Source organism: Armigeres subalbatus, chromosome 2 (assembly GCF_024139115.2).
Source record: "Armigeres subalbatus isolate Guangzhou_Male chromosome 2, GZ_Asu_2, whole genome shotgun sequence".
Taxonomy (NCBI): Eukaryota; Metazoa; Arthropoda; class Insecta; order Diptera; family Culicidae; genus Armigeres; species Armigeres subalbatus.
Genome location: NC_085140.1, coordinates 360017642 through 360039668, shown reverse-complemented (window position 1 = coordinate 360039668; position 22027 = coordinate 360017642). Strand labels below are relative to the sequence as shown.

The 22027-nt window shown below is 43.5% G+C and overlaps 1 protein-coding gene across 10 annotated transcripts in view; it reads left to right on the top strand.

The window, feature by feature from the left end:
- LOC134212990 (uncharacterized) overlaps positions 1-22027 on the top strand; it is a 310126-nt gene that overhangs the window by 214627 nt on the left and 73472 nt on the right. For all 10 annotated transcript variants that reach the window (XM_062691416.1, XM_062691413.1, XM_062691410.1 and 7 more), the window contains one exon: positions 20761-21805. In XM_062691416.1, coding sequence (XP_062547400.1) covers positions 20761-21805 — 1045 coding nt within the window. The remainder of the gene's footprint in view (positions 1-20760; positions 21806-22027) is intronic.

Here is a 22027-nt window from a genome sequence, read left to right as displayed (position 1 = left end):
TGAACGTATGCTTTGAACACAATCTATTCTATGAGTCACACAGAGCATGTTCCACATTTGAATCAGGCTGATAGATCTTCGGTTACGCGTATAGATCTAAAGGCCTTACTTCGGATTTTTTTTTGGATTACCAAGAACTTATGCTTTGAAACAAATCTATTCTATGAGTCACACAGGGCAACATATTTGAAACAGGCTGATAGATCTTCAGTTACACGTGTGGATCTAAAGGCCTTACTGGATTTTTTGGGTGACCAAGAACGTATGCTTTGAAACAATCTATTCTATGAGTCACAGAGTACCATTTGAAACATGTTGATAGATCTTTGTTACGGTATAGATCTAAAGGCCTTGCCTCGGAAATTTTTTTGCAAGAACTTATGCTTTGAACAGAATCTGTTCTATGAGTCACACAGAGATGTACCATATTCGAAGTAGGCTGATAGATCTTTGGTTACGCTTATAGATCTCAAGGCCTTATTTCAGGAAATTCTTGAATGAGTTTGGAACACATTCCTGGTTCTTATCACAAAAACCATGTACCACATCACGATCCAAACTAGCGTACTATGACCCACAAACAACACCTAGGAACAAATAGGTAGAAGTCCGTCCATTACCATTTGAAATTTTCTAAGTCCCCAGTAGGCACCGACATAAAAACTGTTCTAAGTCCCAAGGAGGTGCCAACATATAAAATTTTCTAAGCCCCCCAATAGGTTTTTTTACGCCTTTTTTTTTTAAATAACGCGGTTTATTTTTACGTCGTTTTTTTAAATGACGCGGTTTTTTTTTCCGCGGTACATGGAGCGACGTAAAAAAATACCTTAGTGTACTGTGATTTCTTCTATCTGCTTCTAATTTTCTACATTCCAGAATTACATCGAACATTTACAACCGTTCCACAGCATTTACATATAGGACGCGTGGATTTTTCAAGCAGGAATGCATGTGTTAGTATTGTATGTCCAATTCGTTGTCGAGTGAGTACTCGCTGGTCACTAGAATTCTCCTGATCGTGCCATTTTTCAGTTCCTGGTTTGACTGCCTTCAGTTTAACATCAGTTAACCGTATCCCATTGACAGCTGATTATTTGCTTTATTGCCATGATAGCATCTTTTCCTGGGATGTGAACTTCGAGGGGAGGTTCGTTTCCAGCCGTATTAGCAAGCCGATCTGCTTCATCGTTTCCACTAATTCCTGAATGGCTAGGTATCCAGTATAGTTTGATCGGACGATTTTGCAACATATTTCTTGGATCCACGGATGCTGTGATTTGCCCATTTCTAGACGAGAGGCAGCCAGCCGAGTCGGATAGAATTACCACATTAATAGAATTAAAAGTACTCAAAGCAGATTTTATCGCGTAGGTTTCCGCCGAAAAAACACTACAGTATGACGGCTAATAGATTTTTAATGATGGGTCGCACAGTTTCGGGAGGATCTCCAGCTTTCACGTGTTTTCTAATATCCCATACAAGTGGTGGGTGGTGGATAGGGTTCATGTCATTTTCAATGAGCGAGTCGTGACCGCACTGAGATTCTGGGAAGGTGAATACCAATTGTTTGGACGAGATCCGATGCTCTTTGCACTACTTGAAGGGGGGTCCTAGCAGCTATAATTTTCATCAACCATAGTCGTGATTCGCAACTAGTTTTTGTCAGCTTACAGTGCGGCATGAATTTCAGCGTCCTGTCAAGTGTAACACCAAGAACCTTCAATTTTGTTGTCTTTGGAATTACTACTCGGTCGATAGATAGTTGTTGTAGGCTCTTCGGAGCGTTAGGGCTCAACAGAAAATCGTGAATTTCGCTGCCAAGATTTTAAAACCAACGCTTTTGGCCCATTTGTCGAGAGCTTTCACAGCGGTTTGCAAGTTGCTCCTTTTTTTCGCACAATGAGTAAAATATCATCGGCGTATACCTAGTAGAATAGTGTCTGTTTGAATAATTATTCGAAAGATCTGTTGGATTGCTACAAGGAACAGCGTAGCCGATAAAACGGAGCCTTGGGGGACCTTATTCTCTAGCGGCATTTCTCGTGGAAGGGCTCCATTTACGATCACTCTGAAGCTGCGTTCGGAAAGAAAACTGTTTAGAATATTATACATTCGTCCACCGATTCGCCATTTCCGAAGGGTGCGCAGAATACCAAATCTCCGGGTAGTGTGATAGGCTTTAGAGAGATCCAATGACGCAATCAAACAGTGTTCATCTTTATTGGGTAGCGACCCGTCCAGCTCCGCTAAGTATGTGGCTACCCCGTGTCCAGACCTAAAAGCGTGCTGTCTTTCATCAAGCCGCTCACTTAACTCTAGCTTCGGCATTTTCCTTTGCCATTTTACACAATGGAGGATGGTTTGAGGTCGCTGATATCTTATCATAGTGGTTAGCCAGTTCTTCTGCTGTTTCTTGCTTAAGGTTTCAAAAGGACCTAAGCACATTTTTTCAAGAATTAATTTGAATAGTGCAATCATTAGCTTTCATGTTGTTCTGTTGAAGAACAAGTTCTGTTGCTTCAAGAAAAAATGTTATTTAGGTCCTTTTGAAAAGTTGAGCGAGATTTCTTCTGTATTGTCCGTGAACCTATCATTAAGTTCAATGACAGCCGTTTTATGTTGTCGCTTCCCTCTAAGCGTATTAACCGTTCGCCATATTTCTGCTGTAGTGATACTTGCTTCTTATCTTCCCTACAAATTCCTCCCACGATCGATTTTTTGCTTCCCGTATTACCTTTTTCGTTTTTGCCTTCATTTCTTGAAAACGTTTTAGTGCATCAGATGAATCCAATCCTGCTGCTTTAAGACGTTTCAGTGATCTCAGTGACTTTCGACGTTGTTTAACTACTGATTTAACTTCAGGAGACCACTACGGTGCTGACTTAGTGCCTGTTCTGCCTGACGTCAAGGAAATGCTAATAGTTGCTTTGCTGCTACAAGGCAACGTTCTCCGAACTCGTCGACTTCTATTTCTTCATCTGGTTTAATGCTGTTGGCTACTAACCGCTCGTATGGTGACCAATCTGCTTGATCATAGAGCCATCGTCTTTTTATAGTCGCGACTGAAGACCAATTGGAGGAGATTGAGGCTTCGCGCCATGAGCCTCTGAGTCTGCCTCTGCCGATGTCCTGCTAGGTTCCAGTCTAATGCTTGTTTACAAATTTCGTTTGTCCTTACGTAGAGTGTGGCTGACCCAGCCCCACTTCCGATCCGAATTTCTGTTGCTATCGGCCTCTGGTGACAACGACGATGGAGTTTGTTGTTTGAGATCCAGTGTGAGGCCACCAGGCCTGAATGTATACCCGCAGGCATATGTTGATGGACACCTGCAGCCGTTGAGTGTTCTCCACTGATACACACCATGTTTCGCAGCGTATTACAGCACAGATTGCACGTTAGAATTGAGAATTCGTATTTTGGTGCGTTCACTTATATGCCTGTTTTCCAGATATTTCTTGAACTCACAAAGGCAGCCCGTGCCGTGATCCGTGCGCTTATGTCGATTTTGGTACGCTGTCTGACGCCATTTGGCTACCAAGATATTGGAAGCTTCAACATGCTCCACTGATTGCCCGGCTACTGTGAAACTGGAAGGTCACCGTGTTTACATCCAACGATTTGGTTTTGTTTGACGTTGAGCTCTCTGCATATCAGAGTGCCGTTGAAAGAGGAGTGCAACGTTATCAGCCAATTCGGGGTCGTTTGGGTGCTCCATGGTTATATGCTACCATAGCAGCCCGCGGTTTGGTTCACGGTCAATCGCATTTACCAGAATCCCGTTGATTACGATGAAGAACAGCAACGGCGATAGAATACATCCTTGCTCCACACCAGCTTCGACCCGGATAGGGTCGGACTAGACCCCATTGTGCAGTCACGAGAAGGCCCGTATGCCTTGATTAGGCCGATGATCTATCGATGACGTGTAACCGGTCGCTGATCGATCCGCGTAGAGATCCATCATTAGGATAATCAACTGCCTGTTGAGCGTTTCTCTGTGATAAAACGGCGAAAGTATTGGAGTATGAGGAAGAAGAAGGTCAAGATGATCGTGAGCTCCCTGGACATCCACTCGCCTTGGGTTGGGAGAGACTAACCACGCCGATTGTTGGACACGGGGATGATACCGGTTAAATTGGCGTTCGAATGATGCTGTGATGGTAACGATGAATGTGAATTGCTCTTCTGGTTACGGGCTTCACTGGCGGAGAGCCGGGAGGAGACTTGCGAAGGCCGAATATCCAGATGGTGGGTACCGCCCCCCCCCCCGGGCAGTCCGTTCAACGATTGGAAGTGGGGAAGCTACTTTCATCTCCTAATCCTCAAGCCAGTTACTGGAAGAAACAGCTCCGGTAGTGGCACTGATGCAGCGGTAGTATCAAATATTACACTGCGAAGTTGTTAATGACCATTTTGTTATTGATGCTTCTTGTGTTTGCGGTGGTAGTTAAGTGTTGGTTCGGTAGGAGGGTTCGTTGTATTATTTCGTAATCGACCGCAGAAGGAGAGTTTCCATCAACGGTAGGACGTCCGGGACGGATTCCTTATCTGCTGCGCTCCCTGCTCAAGCCGATTGTGATCGTTGTCCGTTTCATTTGTCAGTTGAGTATTTTGAGTATTATCGAAAATTCTGGGGGTTTCATCGATGCTGAATCTTCTTCGATGCTATGTGTTTCCTGCTCGGTTGTACCTTTTTTCTCAACTGTTTTTTTTCGGAGGTGGACTTTGGAAGTGTTATTGTTTCGCTTATGTCGTTTATTTTTCTTTTTATTGTTTTCGTTGCTTACTGTTTCCGTATGGGTGATCTATTTCTGAGAGGCTGTGATGGCCCGGCTATTTGTGATTCAGTAAGATGCTTGACGAAGCGATGTTGGAGTGTTACCGGCGACGGTAGGGTTGCCTGGTTTAGCTGGCTTAATTGGGATTGTTGCCTCATTTGCATCGACTTGATTTGCTGGAATTCCGCGTCTCTTTTTCGGATGTGCTACCATGTTATCTATTTTCTCATCCTTCCTCCTCTTGCCCTCCACGAGCTGGGAGATCTGCTTGTTTTTCTCCTCCATCGTTTTCAAGAGCTGTTTATTTTTATCCTTTCGGAACTTTGTTGAGTTGCAGCAGCAGCGTAGCTTCCAATTCCTGCCTCTACTCGTTTGCACGCTTCTGGATATGTCAGGTTATGGTCCACTTTCATTTGAACAACTTCCATTTCTTTTTTGAAGGTTGATTCGATTAGGTTTGAGTGATCCGTTGAACTCGGAAGACCCCCTGAATGGCGAGACGTTGTGAGATAATGTTCTCTTCCATACGTATTATCTTGAAGCAGGAAATGACGCATCGACTAACATTTAGAGTCGGATGTTCCTGAACGACGACTTCGGTTTCATCCATATCGGGTTCTCTTCGCTTCTGTCGACGCTCTTTCAATTGTTCCTCCAGCAGCATTTTCCACTTTCATTTTCTACAACAAAAGGATCCTCCGGCAGGGGCTTTTTTCATATTTCGGAATCAATTGCAGGTATGTCAATCTTCCAAATTCGTTTATCGAGTTTTTCATTCTTGGCCATAGCTCCTTCGATCCACTTGGACCCGCCACTTGCGGCCGTCATGAGTACTCTATCCTGTCCTACCAGTTTTTTACCATACACCGCGGACGTTGACCTAGAGATAATCTCGACTTAACCTTTTTTCCAGATATAATGGTAGTTCTGAAAAGAACCGACCGCCATCCGATTATTCGGCGTTACGGACGCCTTCGATTGCCAGATCTGCTGATGATGCTGATTAGTACACGAGCACCACCACCACCATAGCGAAAAATGTTCTGCTGCATCACCACCGCTTCGACAGCTGCTGCTGGACCGCTTCCGGGCGCCCTGATCCGCTTTCCGTGAAATCCTGAATGAAAACAAGGCGCGCACGCGGACACGGGTCTTTTTAAACACAGGGAAAAACGAAGCATTGGGCGGAAAGGCTCGTACCTTACATCAATCTGATGTCCGTGTTGGCGATACATGAACGTGATTGATTAATTCTGAATTTTTTGCCGGGTTTGGAAAGAAATGTAATTTTCAATAGATTAACGCTAATAATAAATATCGATGGATTTGGCAAATTGCTGGAGAGTTTGCTAATCGATTGATAACGAAGATCCATTGAAAGATAAAGACGCTATTAGCGTTTGAAATCTGACGCTCGAAGGATATTCACTGAAATTGATTATGTTTGGTAGCTGATTATGGGAAATAGGCTGCCAGAAAAGTACATAATCGAGCCGATGGCAGTAGTAACCCGAACCATAACAACTTCTTCGATTTTCAGCTGCAAACTCGGTAATAGACGATTTTTGCTGGTGTAACCCCTTAAATATATATTCAAGGGCAGCAGTTTAGCTGGAATAAAAAACATTGAACAGCAATTTGATGAAGCAGCTGCATTTTCTTCTTTATTCGATTCTCTCTATCGAGTTTTCAAACATTGACAATTTCAAAGTTAAAATAAAATCGGTCGCTCCATGGAAGGCCTTCCGACTCGCAGAGATCATTTTCCCGCTAGGCTAAACTAAACCTGCACCAACCAAAACACACAACAAATTTAATCCACTTACTTGACGAACCGGATCCGGTGCTGCTGAGCCCCGACTCGGGCACTGCCGGTGCTTCCACGGTGCTGCTGCTTGTTCGGCGTGCCTCGTTGAGACTGATACTGACGTAAAACGTCCCCGCCCATCACCCCGACGCCCCCGGCCGCTGATGATCGTCGCACCGGGTGGTTCCAATCCGGTACCGAAATATTGCGATGGATTGAAATTGAAATTACTGATCGAGTTGGAAAATGGTGTGATGGCCTAATAAGATTACTCTTCGCCGTCGAACTAAACTGATTAAGGTTGCATGGCTGAGCTGGATGATATTTGGTGTTTGATGTAGTCCATGTGACCTGCCGGGCCCAGCGCCCCCGACAACGTTACCACCCGATCCGATGGTGTTGTATTTCAGCGGCATATTCACTGTGTCGTAGTTGGCATGTAGGACGCCGGTTCGTGATGGTAAAGGTAAAGCTGACCTCGGTGTCATTCTTTATGCCGGTGACTGGAAAGCTTCCATCCGGATTCTGGTAGTAGAAATGTTGAAACTGTGATTGAGATAGTTATCGTCGAAGTAGGGTGGAAACTGTTTCACGGGGATATTGCGTCCTTCGCCACCGGCGTCGATGAATGTGCCATTATTCATCATGTCAAAGTTCGATCCGGTCTTCTTTAGCTTCCCTTGTGGACGTCAGTGCCGGTGATGGACGCTGTGTCAGCATTTGGCAAAGTTCTAGCGCTTGATTTATTTTCAACGTCGATTTAAGCGTCGATGTAGGGCCGTTTGGCTGCGGCCCGGTCGTCGATGCGAAATTGAATGTCCGGCTGATTTGAAGGATAATTATTAAGACCCCATTGCTGCCGTTGACCGTCGAGGTAGATCGTTAGCGAGGCCGCCGGCGGTTGCTGTGACCGAGGCAGCCTGGTTCGTTAGCCAGCGGTTGGGTGATGCAACTGTAGCCATACGAGGTCGTCGGTTCAAGGGAGGTGGTGGCGGAATCATCCTCTGCGAATGGCCTGTTCTGTGGAATAGTGGACAGTATAATGCTAATTAGTAATTTGAATTGGCACCGTCATGGCAAATTGCGTAGAATTCAACCCTTTAGAGACGTCCTTTATTTTACCCTAGATGTTATTAATAATTAAAATTTATGCTTAAGTTAACTCTGAACCCATGGAAAAATCAAACAAGATTATCTCGCTTGAAACATCCTTTAAAACGTATAACAGCTATTATACCTATAGGGGAAAATATTAATCGTTAGCATTCTACTTTGACATTTGTCAAAAGGGAAAGACATAATGATGATGACATTAATGATTTTTTTCCCCAAACACGGAATAAGCTTAAACATTTGTATGCTCTGGTTGATGATTGTGCAATAATTATAAAAGTTATTACCACAACTAAGCAATTTTTTATTAAAAAGTAGCATGCCACCAAATGAGCTGTCGCTGGGTCTGTCATGAAGGCATAAAATAGTGCAGCGCGATTTTATTGATGATTTATTGAAGAAAATTTACCTTTGGATAAACTGTTAAAAAGCACAAGAAGTTATCAAAAGAACTTCTTCCTTTTGTTTTAATGTTGAGCTTTTTCGCAGAAAATGAAAACTGAAGTATGCCCGAAATTCAAATCAAACTGAGGTAATTTTCTTGATAAGAAATTGATTTTGCAGAATTTTCTCCATTGCTTAGAAGTTTTCTTATATTTTTTGGTCGTCTCATTGCATTTCACAGGAATGAATTCAGAATAGTTCATGGATTTACCATACGGAATTTTTTCTTATTTTCTTGTTGAATTAACAGATATAGAAAAGTAGAAATAGATCCTATCCTAACTTCTACGTACACTATATATAATACTAGTCGACCCGGCAGACGTTGTCCTGCATAGTAGGCGAAAATACGCGTTCTTAACTGCCCATGCAAAATTGCCATACGAATCTTGGTTTTAGTTTTCCATGATTTACTCAACTTTTCTTGATTTTCGATGAGGAAATATCATAAACCCGTCGGAAACGATTACGAAAATATTTGCTGAAGAAATGAAGAAAATCCATCCAACCGTTTTCGAGTTATGCGGATACGAACACAGACCATTTCATTTATATATATAAGATTATAAAATATATAATAATACTACCAATACAAATTTGATAACCTGAATTGGAGCTTACGCCCTAATTACAACTAAATCCGAGGATAAGCAACTTCTCTTTACCGGAGACGAGCCAGCCTAGGCCTGAAAATCAAATAATAATAATAATAATTTAGGTGGGAGCTCAGGTGAAATACTCCCAAGGCCCATGAAAAAGTCGCAGTTGAGCGCTGATAGTGACTATCAACCCTCAAAGCTAACATTGTGTTGTGCATCCGCGAGCACGGCTTCGCAGTCTGCCGGCGCCCCCACGAGTCGCGGTGCTGAGCACCGATAGTGAGACTATCAACTCCCCAAAGCTAACATGTTTGTGCATCCGCGAGTACGGGCAGAATTGCCACTGCCGCCACCCCCACGAGTCGCTGGTTGAGCGCCGAGCAGTGACTATCAACTCCCTCCAAGCTAACATGTTGCACGTGCATCCGCAGAGTGCGAGGCTTCGCACTGCACCGGCGCCCCCACGAGTCGCAGTTGAGCGCTGATAGTGACCATCAACTCCTCAAAGCTAACATGTTGTGCAAATTCCGCGAGTACCGGCTTCGCACCGCCAGCGCCCCCTTATCGAGTCGCAGCGCCGAGCGCTGATAGTGACTATCAACTCCCCAAAGCTAACATGTTGTGCGCATCCGCTGAAGTACGGCTTCCGCACTGCCGGCGCCCCCACGGTCGCAGTTGAGCGCTGATAGTGACTATCAACTCCCCCAAAGCTAACATGTTGCGCATCCGCGAGTACGGCTTCTGCACTGCCGGCGCCCACGAGTCGCAGTTGAAGCGCTGATAGTGACTATCAACCCCTGGCTAACATATTTGTGCATCTCCGCGGTTGCGGCTTTGCACTGGCGCCCCCACAGGTCGCAGTTGAGCGCTGGTAGTGACTATCAACTCCCTCAAAGCTAACGTGTTGCATCCGCAAATGCAGCTTCTTGCTGGCGCCCCACGGAGTGCGGTTGACGCTGATGGTGACCTATCAGCTCGCCAAAGCTAACATGTTGTGCATCCGCGAGTACCGGCTTCGCACTGCCGGCGCCCCCACGAGTCGCAGTTGAAGCGCTGATAAGCGACTATCAACTCCTCAAAGCTAACCATACGTTGTGCATCGCGAGTACGGCTTCCCGCACTGCCAGCGCTTCCCCACGATCGCAGTTGAGCACTGATAGTGACTATCAACTCCCCGCAAAGCTAACATGTTGTGCATTCACGAGTACGGCTTCGCAATGCCGGCGCCCATATGGGTCTTGATTCTGCATTGAAAGTATTCTATTGTTCATCTAAAATCGCATTCCAGCATCCCCTGAAAACATATTTTATTTTGGGATACCATGGGTCATACAGCCCTAAATCCTGTTTAGTCACCCTTAGTCGACAACTAAGAAGCTTTCCCCTAAAGCAAAAATTTGTTTTGGTCTATTTTAGCTCATTAAAACTCAGATTCGCCTATAAGGGTCTCATGCAGTATGACATAGTTACTATCAACTGTGTGTACAAAAAATAGTAAACCAATCGGTTTACATGTTGTGCATCCGCGAGTACGGCTTCGCACTGCCGGCGCCCCCACGAGTCGCAGTTGAGCGCTGATAGTTACTATCAACTCCCCCAAAGCTAACATGTTGTGCATCCGCGAGTACGGCTTCGCACTGCCGGCGCCCCACGAGTCGCAGTTGAGCGCTGATAGTTACTATCAACTCCCTCAAAGCTAACATGTTGTGCATCCGCGAGTACGGCTTCGCACTGCCGGCGCCCCCACGAGTCGCAGTTGAGCGCTGATAGTTACTATCAACTCCCTCAAAGCTAACATGTTGTGCATCCGCGAGTACGGCTTCGCACTGCCGGCGCCCCCACGAGTCGCAGTTGAGCGCTGATGGTGACTATCAACTCCTCAAAGCTTACATGTTGTGCATCCGCGAGTACGGCTTCGCACTGCCGGCGCCCCCACGAGTCGCAGTTGAGCACTGATAGTGACTATCAACTCCCCCAAAGCTAACATGTTGTGCATCCGCGAGTACGGCTTCGCACTGCCGGCGCCCCCACGAGTCGCAGTTGAGCACTGATAGTGACTATCAACTCCCCCAAAGCTAACATGTTGTGCATCCGCGAGTACGGCTTCGCACTGCCGGCGCGCCCACGAGAGTCGCAGTTGAGCGCTGATAGTTACTATCAACTCCCTCAAAGCTAACATGTTGTGCATCCGCGAGTACGGTTTTGCACTGCCGGCGCCCCCACGAGTCGCAGTTGAGCGCTGATAGTTACTATCAACTCCCTCAAAGCTAACATGTTGTGCATCCGCGAGTACGGCTTTGCACTGCCGGCGCCCCCACGAGTCGCAGTTGAGCACTGATAGTGACTATCAACTCCCTCAAAGCTAACATGTTGTGCATCCGCGAGTACGGCTTTGCACCGCCGGCGCGCCACGGGTCGCAGTTGGGCGCTGGTAGTTACTATCAACTCCCCCCAAAGCTAACATGTTGTGCATCCGCGAGTACGGCTTCGCACTGCCGGCGCCCCCACGAGTCGCAGTGGAGCACTGATAGTGACTATCAACTCCCTCAAAGCTAACATGTTGTGCATCCGCGAGTACGGCTTTGCACTGCCGGCGCCCCCACGAGTCGCAGTTGAGCGCTGATAGTGACTATCAACTCCCTCAAAGCTAACATGTTGTGCATCCGCGAGTACGGCTTTGCACTGCCGGCGCCCCACGAGTCGCAGTTGAGCACTGATAGTGACTATCAACTCCCTCAAAGCTAACATGTTGTGCATCCGCGAGTACGGCTTCGCACTGCCGGCGCCCCTACGAGTCGCAGTTGAGCGCTGATAGTGACTATCAACTCCCCAAAGCTAACATGTTGTGCAACCGAAAGTACGGCTTCGCACTGCCGGCGCCCCACGAGTCGCAGTTGAGCGCTGATAGTTACTATCAACTCCCTCAAAGCTAACATGTTGTGCATCCGCGAGTACGGCTTTGCCCTGCCGGCGCCCCCACGAGCCGCAGGTGAGCGCTGATAGTTACTATCAACTCCCTCAAAGCTAACATGTTGTGCATCCGCGAGTACGGCTTCGCACTGCCGGCGCCCCCACGAGTCGCAGTTGAGCGCTGATAGTTACTATCAACTCCCTCAAAGCTAACATGTTGTGCATCCGCGAGTACAGCTTTGCACTGCCGGCGCCCTCACGAGTCGCAGTTGAGCGCTGATAGTGACTATCAACTCCCCAAAGCTAACATGTTGTGCATCCGCGAAGTACGGCTTCGCACTGCCGGCGCCCCACGAGTCGCAGTTGAGCACTGATAGTGACTATCAACTCCCCCAAAGCTAACATGTTGTGCATTCGCGAGTACGACTTCGCAATGCCGGCGCCCCCACGAGTCGCAGTTGAGCACTGATAGTGACTATCGACTCCCCCAAAGCTAACATGTTGTGCATCCGCGAGTACGGCTTCGCACTGCCGGCGCCCCCACGAGTCGCAGTTGAGCACTGATAGTGACTATCAACTCCCCCAAAGCTAACATGTTGTGCATTCACGAGTACGGCTTCGCAATGCCGGCGCCCATATGGGTCTTGATTCTGCATTGAAAGTATTCTATTGTTCACCTAAAATCGCATTCCAGCATCCCCTGAAAACATATTTTATTTTGGGATACTTGGGTCATACAGCCCTGCCGTCCTGTTTAGTCACCCTTAGTCGACAACTAAGAAGCTTTCCCCTAAAGCAAAAATTTGTTTTGGTCTATTTTAGCTCATTAAAACTCAGATTCGCCTATATGGGTCTCAGTATGATAGTTACTATCAACTGTGTGTACAAAAAATAGTAAACCAATCGGTTTTAAATGCCCCACCCCCTTCCCCCTCCCATGGCTGCCTCTTGGATTCGAACCAAGAGTATCAACAAAACCGCCAGAATGATGCATGTACGCTATCCACTCTTATACGGTTACCGTGTAAAATTATTGCTGCTGTTATTAAATGATGCCTCTCTTGTCTGAAAAGTCAAAGAGAAGTCGGTGACATTTCTTCTGCGCTCTCCACCCTCATTCGTGCTAATTGTTTCGGGTAGTGAGCTATCATGGTCTAAAGAGAGCGAGTTCGCGCAAAACCGATGTTGCAACTCACAGCTCGTCAGTCACGCGATGCAAAGTTTATAGTAAGAGCTTGTACAAGCTTTTTTCTGTTCTAAAAATATAAAAATAAGTTTGCTTTCCTTTGAGGCAATATAACTCCTGAACGGATGGACTCCTACTGTATCGGTTCGGATTGAGATCTGCTGTGTTTATATCTTTGAAAAGTTGAAAATTTTGCCTGAGTATACTGTGTTCGCACTAGACCCTTCTTATGTTATTCGGCTATCTTGATGAGCTTTCTATTGTTGATTATTTGAATAACATGTTATTCAGGCCATACAGCGAACATAGTATAATGACATCAAATAATAGTTGGATCATGCTTGTACCGTTCATAAAAAATCTACTACTCAGCTTATTTTAGTCGCAACGAAAAATAAGCGTCAGATAAACGCCTAAGAAAAAAAAAGCAACTGATATTTTTTAAATTTGGCCGCCACGTGATGGTTTCTGGCGGTGAAATACAATTGCTGATCAAATGGAATCGAATACAGTGATCGTTCGCTAATTGGGGTACGACCTCACCCCAACTAACGAATGCCGTTCGCTAATTGGGGCGTTTTGACAAGCATCAATGTTGTTTACTTTTTGCATTGAACAAAGGAAAATTTGACGCCCCAGAAAATGTCGATCCCGCCAAACATGGAGACAAAACGTCAACGCGTTTTTGACATCACATTCTGACGTTTAGCTGCTTTTTAATTGGGTTTCGCCTTAATTAGCGAACCCCCAACTAAAAAACGCCCCAACTAGAAAAACCCCAATTAGCGAACGTTCACTGTATGTGGCAAAGGCAATACGATATTTTTTGTTGTTTGTAACAGCTAAAACAGGAGTACGTAATCATAAATTAAAAAAAAAAAAATAGGGGGTAATATTTACTTGCGCAAGTAACTGCTTATCTGTTTATGGAAATGTTTCAAATGCGATTTCAAATAGGTACGTCCCTTGTGATTGTGTACAAAAAATAGTTTGCCATACGGCCGAACACATTTACAGTCTCTTTAAATGCCTCACCTCCTTCCCCCTCCCATGGCTGCTCCTTGATTCAAACCCAGAGCATTAGTACTCATCCGAAGGAGATAGGTTTTACGTATACGAACGACCAAGCCTCGAAAAACGGAACGCTATTTTCAAATCGCTATATCTCAGCCGTCAGTGAAACGATTTGAACCATTTTGGGACTCACAAATTTTCCCGTCCTTCAAGATTTGTCTGAGACGTTGAGACCTCCGATATGACCTATCGGGGCCTCTCGGGACTTCAAAACGTCGGAGCAAGTCGTGACTTTCAAACAAATTGCATGGTTGGTGCTCACCAGCTCGATGTTCATGGTGATATAAGTATGATATTTTGGAATCCGTAATATTTAGAAAGTTAGTCTTCCACAAATTTGTTCAAGAGGTCATTACGAAACTGTCGCAGATCATATTATTCCGGAACTCATCCGCTTGGCAACGCTAGTGTATATGGGAATATTCGTTGGGTTGGATATTTAAGTTTGAGTTTTGCACTGATGGTTGCTATAAATAAAACATTTTTGCTCCCCAAGATGCAGATTAATACTGCCTGCACAAAAAAGCTTTCAATTTATTTTATTGAATATATTGTCGGCGTAGCACCAAATTAAAATTCATGAGTCGGGAATTTTGAACCGATTTTTTCCGAAGTTTTGTCTGTCAAACTAATTGATGCTTTGTTTAGCGCATCGCATCTTTACAGGCAACTTCCCAAGTTGGGTAAATTTTCTGTATCTGGAGAAAAATCCAACTTCGGTGTAAAAAGCGTTCTAAATATGTTCCGGATAGACAGTAGCTTGATTTGCAGAGTCGCACGAAACTGAAGACGAGCATACTTTTCTTTGTCGGAAAATATATTTGCAAGGTTTCAGTCGAAAAGTGAAATTTTATGTGGAATATTATTAATACTGATCCAAATATTTCCTATTAGACCTTGTATGATCGAATAAATTAAAGGTCATATGAATATAAAAAATATGTAGGGACACGGCAGGTACTTCCATCCATGGTTGTAGGGACTAAAACCAGCGAATGCAACGTCAATTTGGCAGACCTATAGCAAAACGTTTTTCCTAAGCTTACGATTTGATACGGATGAGTTTGACGAAAAAGTGTCTCTTTTATTGGATTTCGAGACTATGACGAAAAAAAAGGCGAAAAAAACCTGCCTTAAACTTACTTAATAAAGTTTTTTTTCCGAAACTTCTTCAAGGTTGCCCGCTCTTCTCGAGCATTACTACTTATTGTTCCAAGAGCCCTTTCTAATAATTTGAGAGATTCTTTTCGTGCCCGTGCTGTCAAAATTTGGAACGAGTTACCTCGTAATCATGGAAGCGAGACGGCATTTGTCTCTTTCAAAGGAAATATGAGCATTCACTTCAATTCCCAATAGTACTTTGGTATGAAATTACTTATTTTATTGTGTTAGAAAATAGTACATAGTTGCGTAAGCTTTGAAAACTGTTAAGTGGTTATTTATGCGATTATAAAGATTATGTAGATAAATAAATAAAAATAAAATAATTTTGTTGTCACAAAAAACTAATTGAATATCTGCAATTTCTCATTCTCAAATGAAAGCCTTAAAAAATGTATTGAAAATTTCCGGCTGTTCAATAAACTGCATATGTACAAACTACGTATGTACAAAGCCGGGTGTAGGGTTTTGCTTATAACTATACTGCCGTCATACGCATATTTGTCCCATGTTTGCTGGGATTTCCTATATACATGGGACAACTATGCGTAGAACGGCAGTATAGTTGTGTATAGTAAGAAATAAAAGAAGGTGGTAGGGCACAACAACTCTACCTACTTGCTTTTAATATACGAAGTGAAGGCCGATCATATTGCATAAAAAATGGTTCACGGGACAATATTGAGCTTTCTACAGTTCAACAATTAGATAACGTTTTTCTTATCTTCAACATATTTTTAGTTGCTAACTTCATTATAATTCTCATTATTCTTCACAAATAGATGTTCTAAAATATATTTAAAATGTCATATTCCCTTCCCTCAAATAAAGTTCACGTCAAAAACAAACTTACACCAACGCCGATCCACGAAGCCGCGCCGCTGCTGTCTGCTAACCTCGATTTTTCGACATTTCACAGAGCTTATCCAATAGGTGTTAGAAAAAGTAACGATTCGATTCATAAAATACTGCTACACCACCGAAATGAAAATCAAAAAGATCTAACACTTTCCGACGTTACTGATCATATTGTCGGGCTAAACCAGACGCGCAATTGAGCACTCGCAATGCGACACGAGTCGCGACAATTCGAATTGTCAATAGTAGTGGATGCACTATCATATGCACTAATTTAAATGAGTTGCGACGTCTCATAACTGCAGATATTTCAATTTTACAAAATAAATTCCCCATTTTTTACCATACACTTCCACTGTGCGAAATCCATATATTCGCATTCATTCACTCCGCAGCAAAACGAAGTGCACTTATAAACTCAAAAGCCCACTAAAAAAAAAGCCCACCACACGACCGAAACGACCGTCACTTGCGCGTTAAATTACATCATAAACTACTGTAGAAGAAAAAAACAGTCAATGTTCTACTGATGAAACTGTTGGTTTTATGTTTTTTCTTCAAAACTATCACGAAATACAACAACGCACGAATAGATTTCGATCACTACTGGATAAACAAAAAGCCCCAGCGACTTAACTGTTTTTCATTCGATTTACCGGCCGTCGAGAGTAACGGTCACACGAACCGCACGAAAATTTCGGTCACTAGCTACTTGAGATTCTCACGTCCGAATGTGTGAGTGGCGATAAAAGGAAAACAAACACTCCTAGATGGTGCAACTCAGCGAAGCATGGGTTAAAATGAGTATTTTTCCATATATTTTTTGACTCCTTTGCAATCATTGTGATGACCCGACCAATTTTGAGGTTATGAGCAGAAGGAAAACAAACATGTATTTACACATGCCGAATAGACTTATGCAGGGGTTCGTCGAATTCACTCACCCGAAGGATTTTGACATTTGAGCGGGTCGTCTTCTTGAACGTCATAATTTCTTGGAGGAGTTCATTTTGCGTTAGTCTATTGCACATTAGTGTGCGAGCGCTAAACGTCACTCATCTCTCTTGAGAGCGGGTGGATAGTTCGCACGCTTAAGATAATTGGCATAGTTTTGTATACATAACGGAACTTTCATGAGATAATACAAATCATGTGCATGGTAAAATAACTAACAGTGGATCCCTAGCAACTGCATATCACTATTGCTACTATTATGCGTAAACGATTTTTTTCTTCTAATCAACCATTTGGTTAATTACAATCATCAGTGCTTATTATAGATAGTGGAATATATAGATGAGCGAAGATAAATCCTCTGTCTCCAAAACGAACTGTCAAACGTGTCTCCAAACGAGCATGACGTCACGATTTCAATGGAAACGTTAAGGGCTGTGACGTCATATGCGCGTGTGCACGGGCAAAAAAATTGACTCAGCTATGCTTTCGCTCATCTATAGATTCTTCTATCTATAGTGATTATCTGACGTGCTTATAATTTCCCCAAACACAACGCGCTGTCACTATCGCTGGACGACTGCGACTATTTGTCGCGATGGTACCGAAGCGTTATTTCAACCTAGAATGCAACGATCCAGTGATAGAATCAAGGCGATAGCCGCGTCACGTGTGTTGGGGGGAACATTTAACCGAAAGAAAGAAAAATATTTTAAAATCAATAGGTTCGATCTACAGGTAATAGCTGTATTAGTAACAGGTTCAAGTTAATCTATATAAAAAGTCTATTATCTTCTATATCTATATGGAGTGTTTCCAAATCGATTTTGCTTCACCATGTTCAATCGATTCTGTTTCATGTTTTCCGTGCCCTCTGAAAATTTTAGCTTATTTGGATAAAAACTGATGATTTTTTCATTACATTTTACGATGCCCGACAAATGCATCATCGCCGCTAGGTGGATCAGGTTGTTTTCTTGTATAAATGGTTTTCGACTGAAATACCCGCTCTTTAATGGGTAAGCATGATGAATTATTCAACTTGCTAACAGTTCATAATGTACACATTACCTTTATAACTTAAACGTGTTTAGGACTCTCCATTAGAAGAGATCCATATGTTATCTACAGAATGATTGTCTTGACAGCGCCTGTGGTAGAGTCGCCATTATTGGCAATAATAATAGATGTATTTAATATAAATTATTTACTTCATTTGAAAGTTTTCCCACAGTTTGGGAAACCATGTCCGTAGAGGACTACCGATCTTATGAGCGTTTTGTGCATGATACATTTGATGTGGGTGTATTTTTTTTACTGCAGTTTCTTCTGAAGCCCGTACTAAGCCCACAGATGATGCGCCTTCGCATTTCATGACTAACTTTATTACCAGCCGTTAGCAAGGATCCAAGGTAGACGAATTCATCGACCACCTCGTCACGCTCGGTTCCGCCCACTAGCATGTACTTTGTCTTCGACGCATTGACCCGTTCCTTCCACCCCTCCGGTAGCTGTTCAGTTTCCCAGATTCCGATAATGAATGATGAAAACCCAGAATTATCCACCTAGAGGTTATGGTGCCTTTCTGCGTGGTTGCCCATTCTAACCCCTACTGGCTGGCAGTGATGTTATGGAAGAAAGCTGTCTGTTTTACAGATAGATTTAATCTGGGAGTAAGAAGGTGTTACCTCTACTGCAGATCCAGTGACCCATTTCAGACTTACCATAAACCCATCTGTTTATGCTACCATTATCAATTGGACACTGTATCCATACTTGGACAACAAACTTCCGGATTATATAATCCAGCGCGTATCTAGTGTTATATGTGAATAGGAATCATTATAAAAGGATATAGGAACAATCTCATTCCCTGATGGCGGAAGTGAGATATCTTGGTAACTACAGAGGCAAATTCGTTAGAGCTTTGGCCATCGGCAATCAACCACTCGCACTATTCTATGCTATCGACATCGGCAATCAGTCGTATCGGCGACAATAATTTGTTGAACAGCGATTCCAGAGTTTTCAATTGAACCGTAATTACTAGTTCTCACTGCACTTACAGCACTTCTACCACACCTAGAGGTTATAGTGCCTTTTTCATGTATTATAAAATGTAACAAGAAAATCAAATAAGAGAGGTCAAAATTGAACTTTAGGGAGATAGATTCAGTTATTTCCATCAATTCACATTTATTTGCGATCATTTGAATACATTACAGCAGTTTCTGAAAAATAAAATCGATTTTGATTTTTTTTTCAACGACCTTTGGAAAAAATGTCTCCGTTTCTGTCTATAGCGTTCCACGTTCTTCCGGGATTCTTGCTACAGCACGACAGCCCGCGATGCGTCCTTTTTCTCCCGAATATGTCTGCACTCTTCGTCGAGCCATCTCTAGTAGATGGTATGATTTTACCTCTAAACTTTCACACCATTGATTCCTTCCAACACACCTCATGCAGAGCTACGATGCTGAATCTGCAGGCTTTCAGCACATCGGCGAGCATCCGTGTGCTCCCGATGAAGTTGAGAGATTTGCAGTTCCACGAATCGACCTTTCAATCCCCAATCTCACGGACATCCGTAGTTTTCGAATATGCGCCCTATGAACCGCCTCATTGTAGCAGCGCCCCCTTAAAAATAGGCGACTAAGTAGCTCATATTTTACGACGACAGGGCTGGTACTTTACCATTTTGTTGAAATAATACAGCTGTGTAAATTTGAAAGTGAACCAAGTTTCACATTTATCATGACACAATTTCGCATCAATGATGATGCTCGAGGGTGTCTGTCTCGAAGCATTCAAAGTTACATGGCTTTTTCAAAGTGTGTGGTTTTCATGGACGCCCAGGGTATTTCACCTGAGCTCCCACCTAAATTATTATTATTATTATTTGATTTTCAGCCCTAGGCTGGCTCGTCTCCGGTAAAGAGAAGTTGCTTATCCTCGGATTTAGCTGTAATTAGGGCGTAAGCTCCAATTCAGGTTATCAAATTTGTATTGTTAATATTATTATATATTTTATAATATTATATATAGTGTACGTAGAAGTTAGGATAGGACCTATTTCTACTTTTCTATATCTGCTAATTCAACAAGAAAAAAAAAATCCGTATGGTAAATCCATAAACTATTCTGAATTCATTCCTGTGAAATGCAATGAGACGGCGAAAAAATATAAGAAAACTTCTAAGCAATGGAGAAAATTCTCCAAATCAATTTCTAATCATAAGAAATGACCTCGATTTGATTTGAATTTCCGGGCATACTTCAGTTTTCATTTTCTGCGAAAAAGCTCCAACATTAAAACAAAAGGAGGAAGTTCTGTTTGATAATTTCTTGTGCTTTTCAAGAGTTTATCCAAAAGTAAATTTTCTTCAATAAATCATCAATAAAATCGCGATGCACTATTTTATGCCTTCATGACAGACCCAGTGGCAGCTCATTTGGTGGCATGCTACTTTTATATAAACATTGCTTAGTTTATGGTAATAACTTTTATAATTATTGCACACCAATCATCAACCAAGAGCATACAAATGTTTAAGCCTAATCCGTGTTTGGGGAAAAAATCATTAATTATGTCTTTCCATTTGACAAATGTCAAAGTAGAATGCTAACTATTAGTATTTTTCCCTATAGGTATTATAGCTGTTATTAGCTTTAAAACGTAAAGGATGTTTCAAGCGAGATAATCTTGTTTGATTTTTCCATGGGTTCCGAGTTAACTTAAGCATAAATTTTAATTATTAATAACATCTAGGGTAAAATAAAGGACGTCTCTAAAGGGTTGAATTCTACTGCAATTTGCCATGTGACGGTGCCAATTCAAATTACTAATTAGCATTATACTGTCCACTATTCCACAGAACGAGCCATTCGCAGAGGATATGATTCCACCGCCACCACCTCCCTTGAACCGACGACCCTCGTATGGCTACAGTTGCATCACCCAACCGCTGGCTAACGAACCAGGCTGCCTCGGTCAACAGCAACCGCCGGCCGGCCTCGCTAACGATCTGACCTCGACGGTCAACGGCAACAATGGGGTCATTAATAATTATCCTTCAAATCAGCCGGACTTGTTCAATTTCGCATCGACGACCGGGCCGCAGCAGCCAAACGGCCCTACATCGACGCTTAAATCGACGTTGAAAAATAAATCAAGCGCTAGAACTTTGCCAAATGCTGACACAGCGTCCATCACCGGCACTGACGTCCACAAAGGGAAGCTAAAGAAGACCGGATCGAACTTTGACATGATGAATAATGGCACATTCATCGACGCCGGTGGCGGAGAGGACGCAACTATCCCCGTGAAACAGTTTCCACCATACTACTTCGACGATAACTATCTCAATCACAGTTTACACCAACATTTCTACTACCAGAATCCGGATGGAAGCTTTCCAGTCACCGGCATAAAGAATGACACCGAGGGTCAGCTTTACCTTTACCATCACGAACCGGCGTCCTACATGCCCAACTACGACACAGTGAATATGCCGCTGAAATACAACACCATCGGATCGGGTGGTAACGTTGTCGGGGGCGCTGGGCCCGGCGGAGGTCACATGGACTACATCGGAAACACCAAATATCATCACGCCAGCTCATGCAACCTTAATCAGTTTAGTTCGACGGCGAAGAGTAATCTTATTAGCAGCCATCAACACCATTTTTCCAACTCGATCAGTAATTTCAATTTCAATCCATCGCAATATTTCGGTACCGGATTGGAACCACCCGGTGCGACGATCATCAGCGGCCCGGGGGGCGTCGGGGTGATGGGCGGGGACGTTTTTACGTCCAGTATCAGTCTCAACGGAGGCACGCCGAACAAGCAGCAGCACCCGTGGAAGCACCGGCAGTGCCCGAGTCGGGGCTCCAGCAGCACCGGATCCGGTTCGTCAAGTAAGTGGATTAAATTTGTTGTGGTTTTGGTTGGTGCAGGTTTAGTTTAGCCTAGCGGGAAAATGATCTCTGCGAGTCGGAAGGCCATCCATGGAGCGACTGATTTTATTTTAACTTTGAAATTGTCAATGTTTGAAAACTCGATAGAGAGAATCGAATAAAGAAGTAATGCACTTCGACTTCATAATATTGTATGACCCGATTTTCACGCAACATGCTATA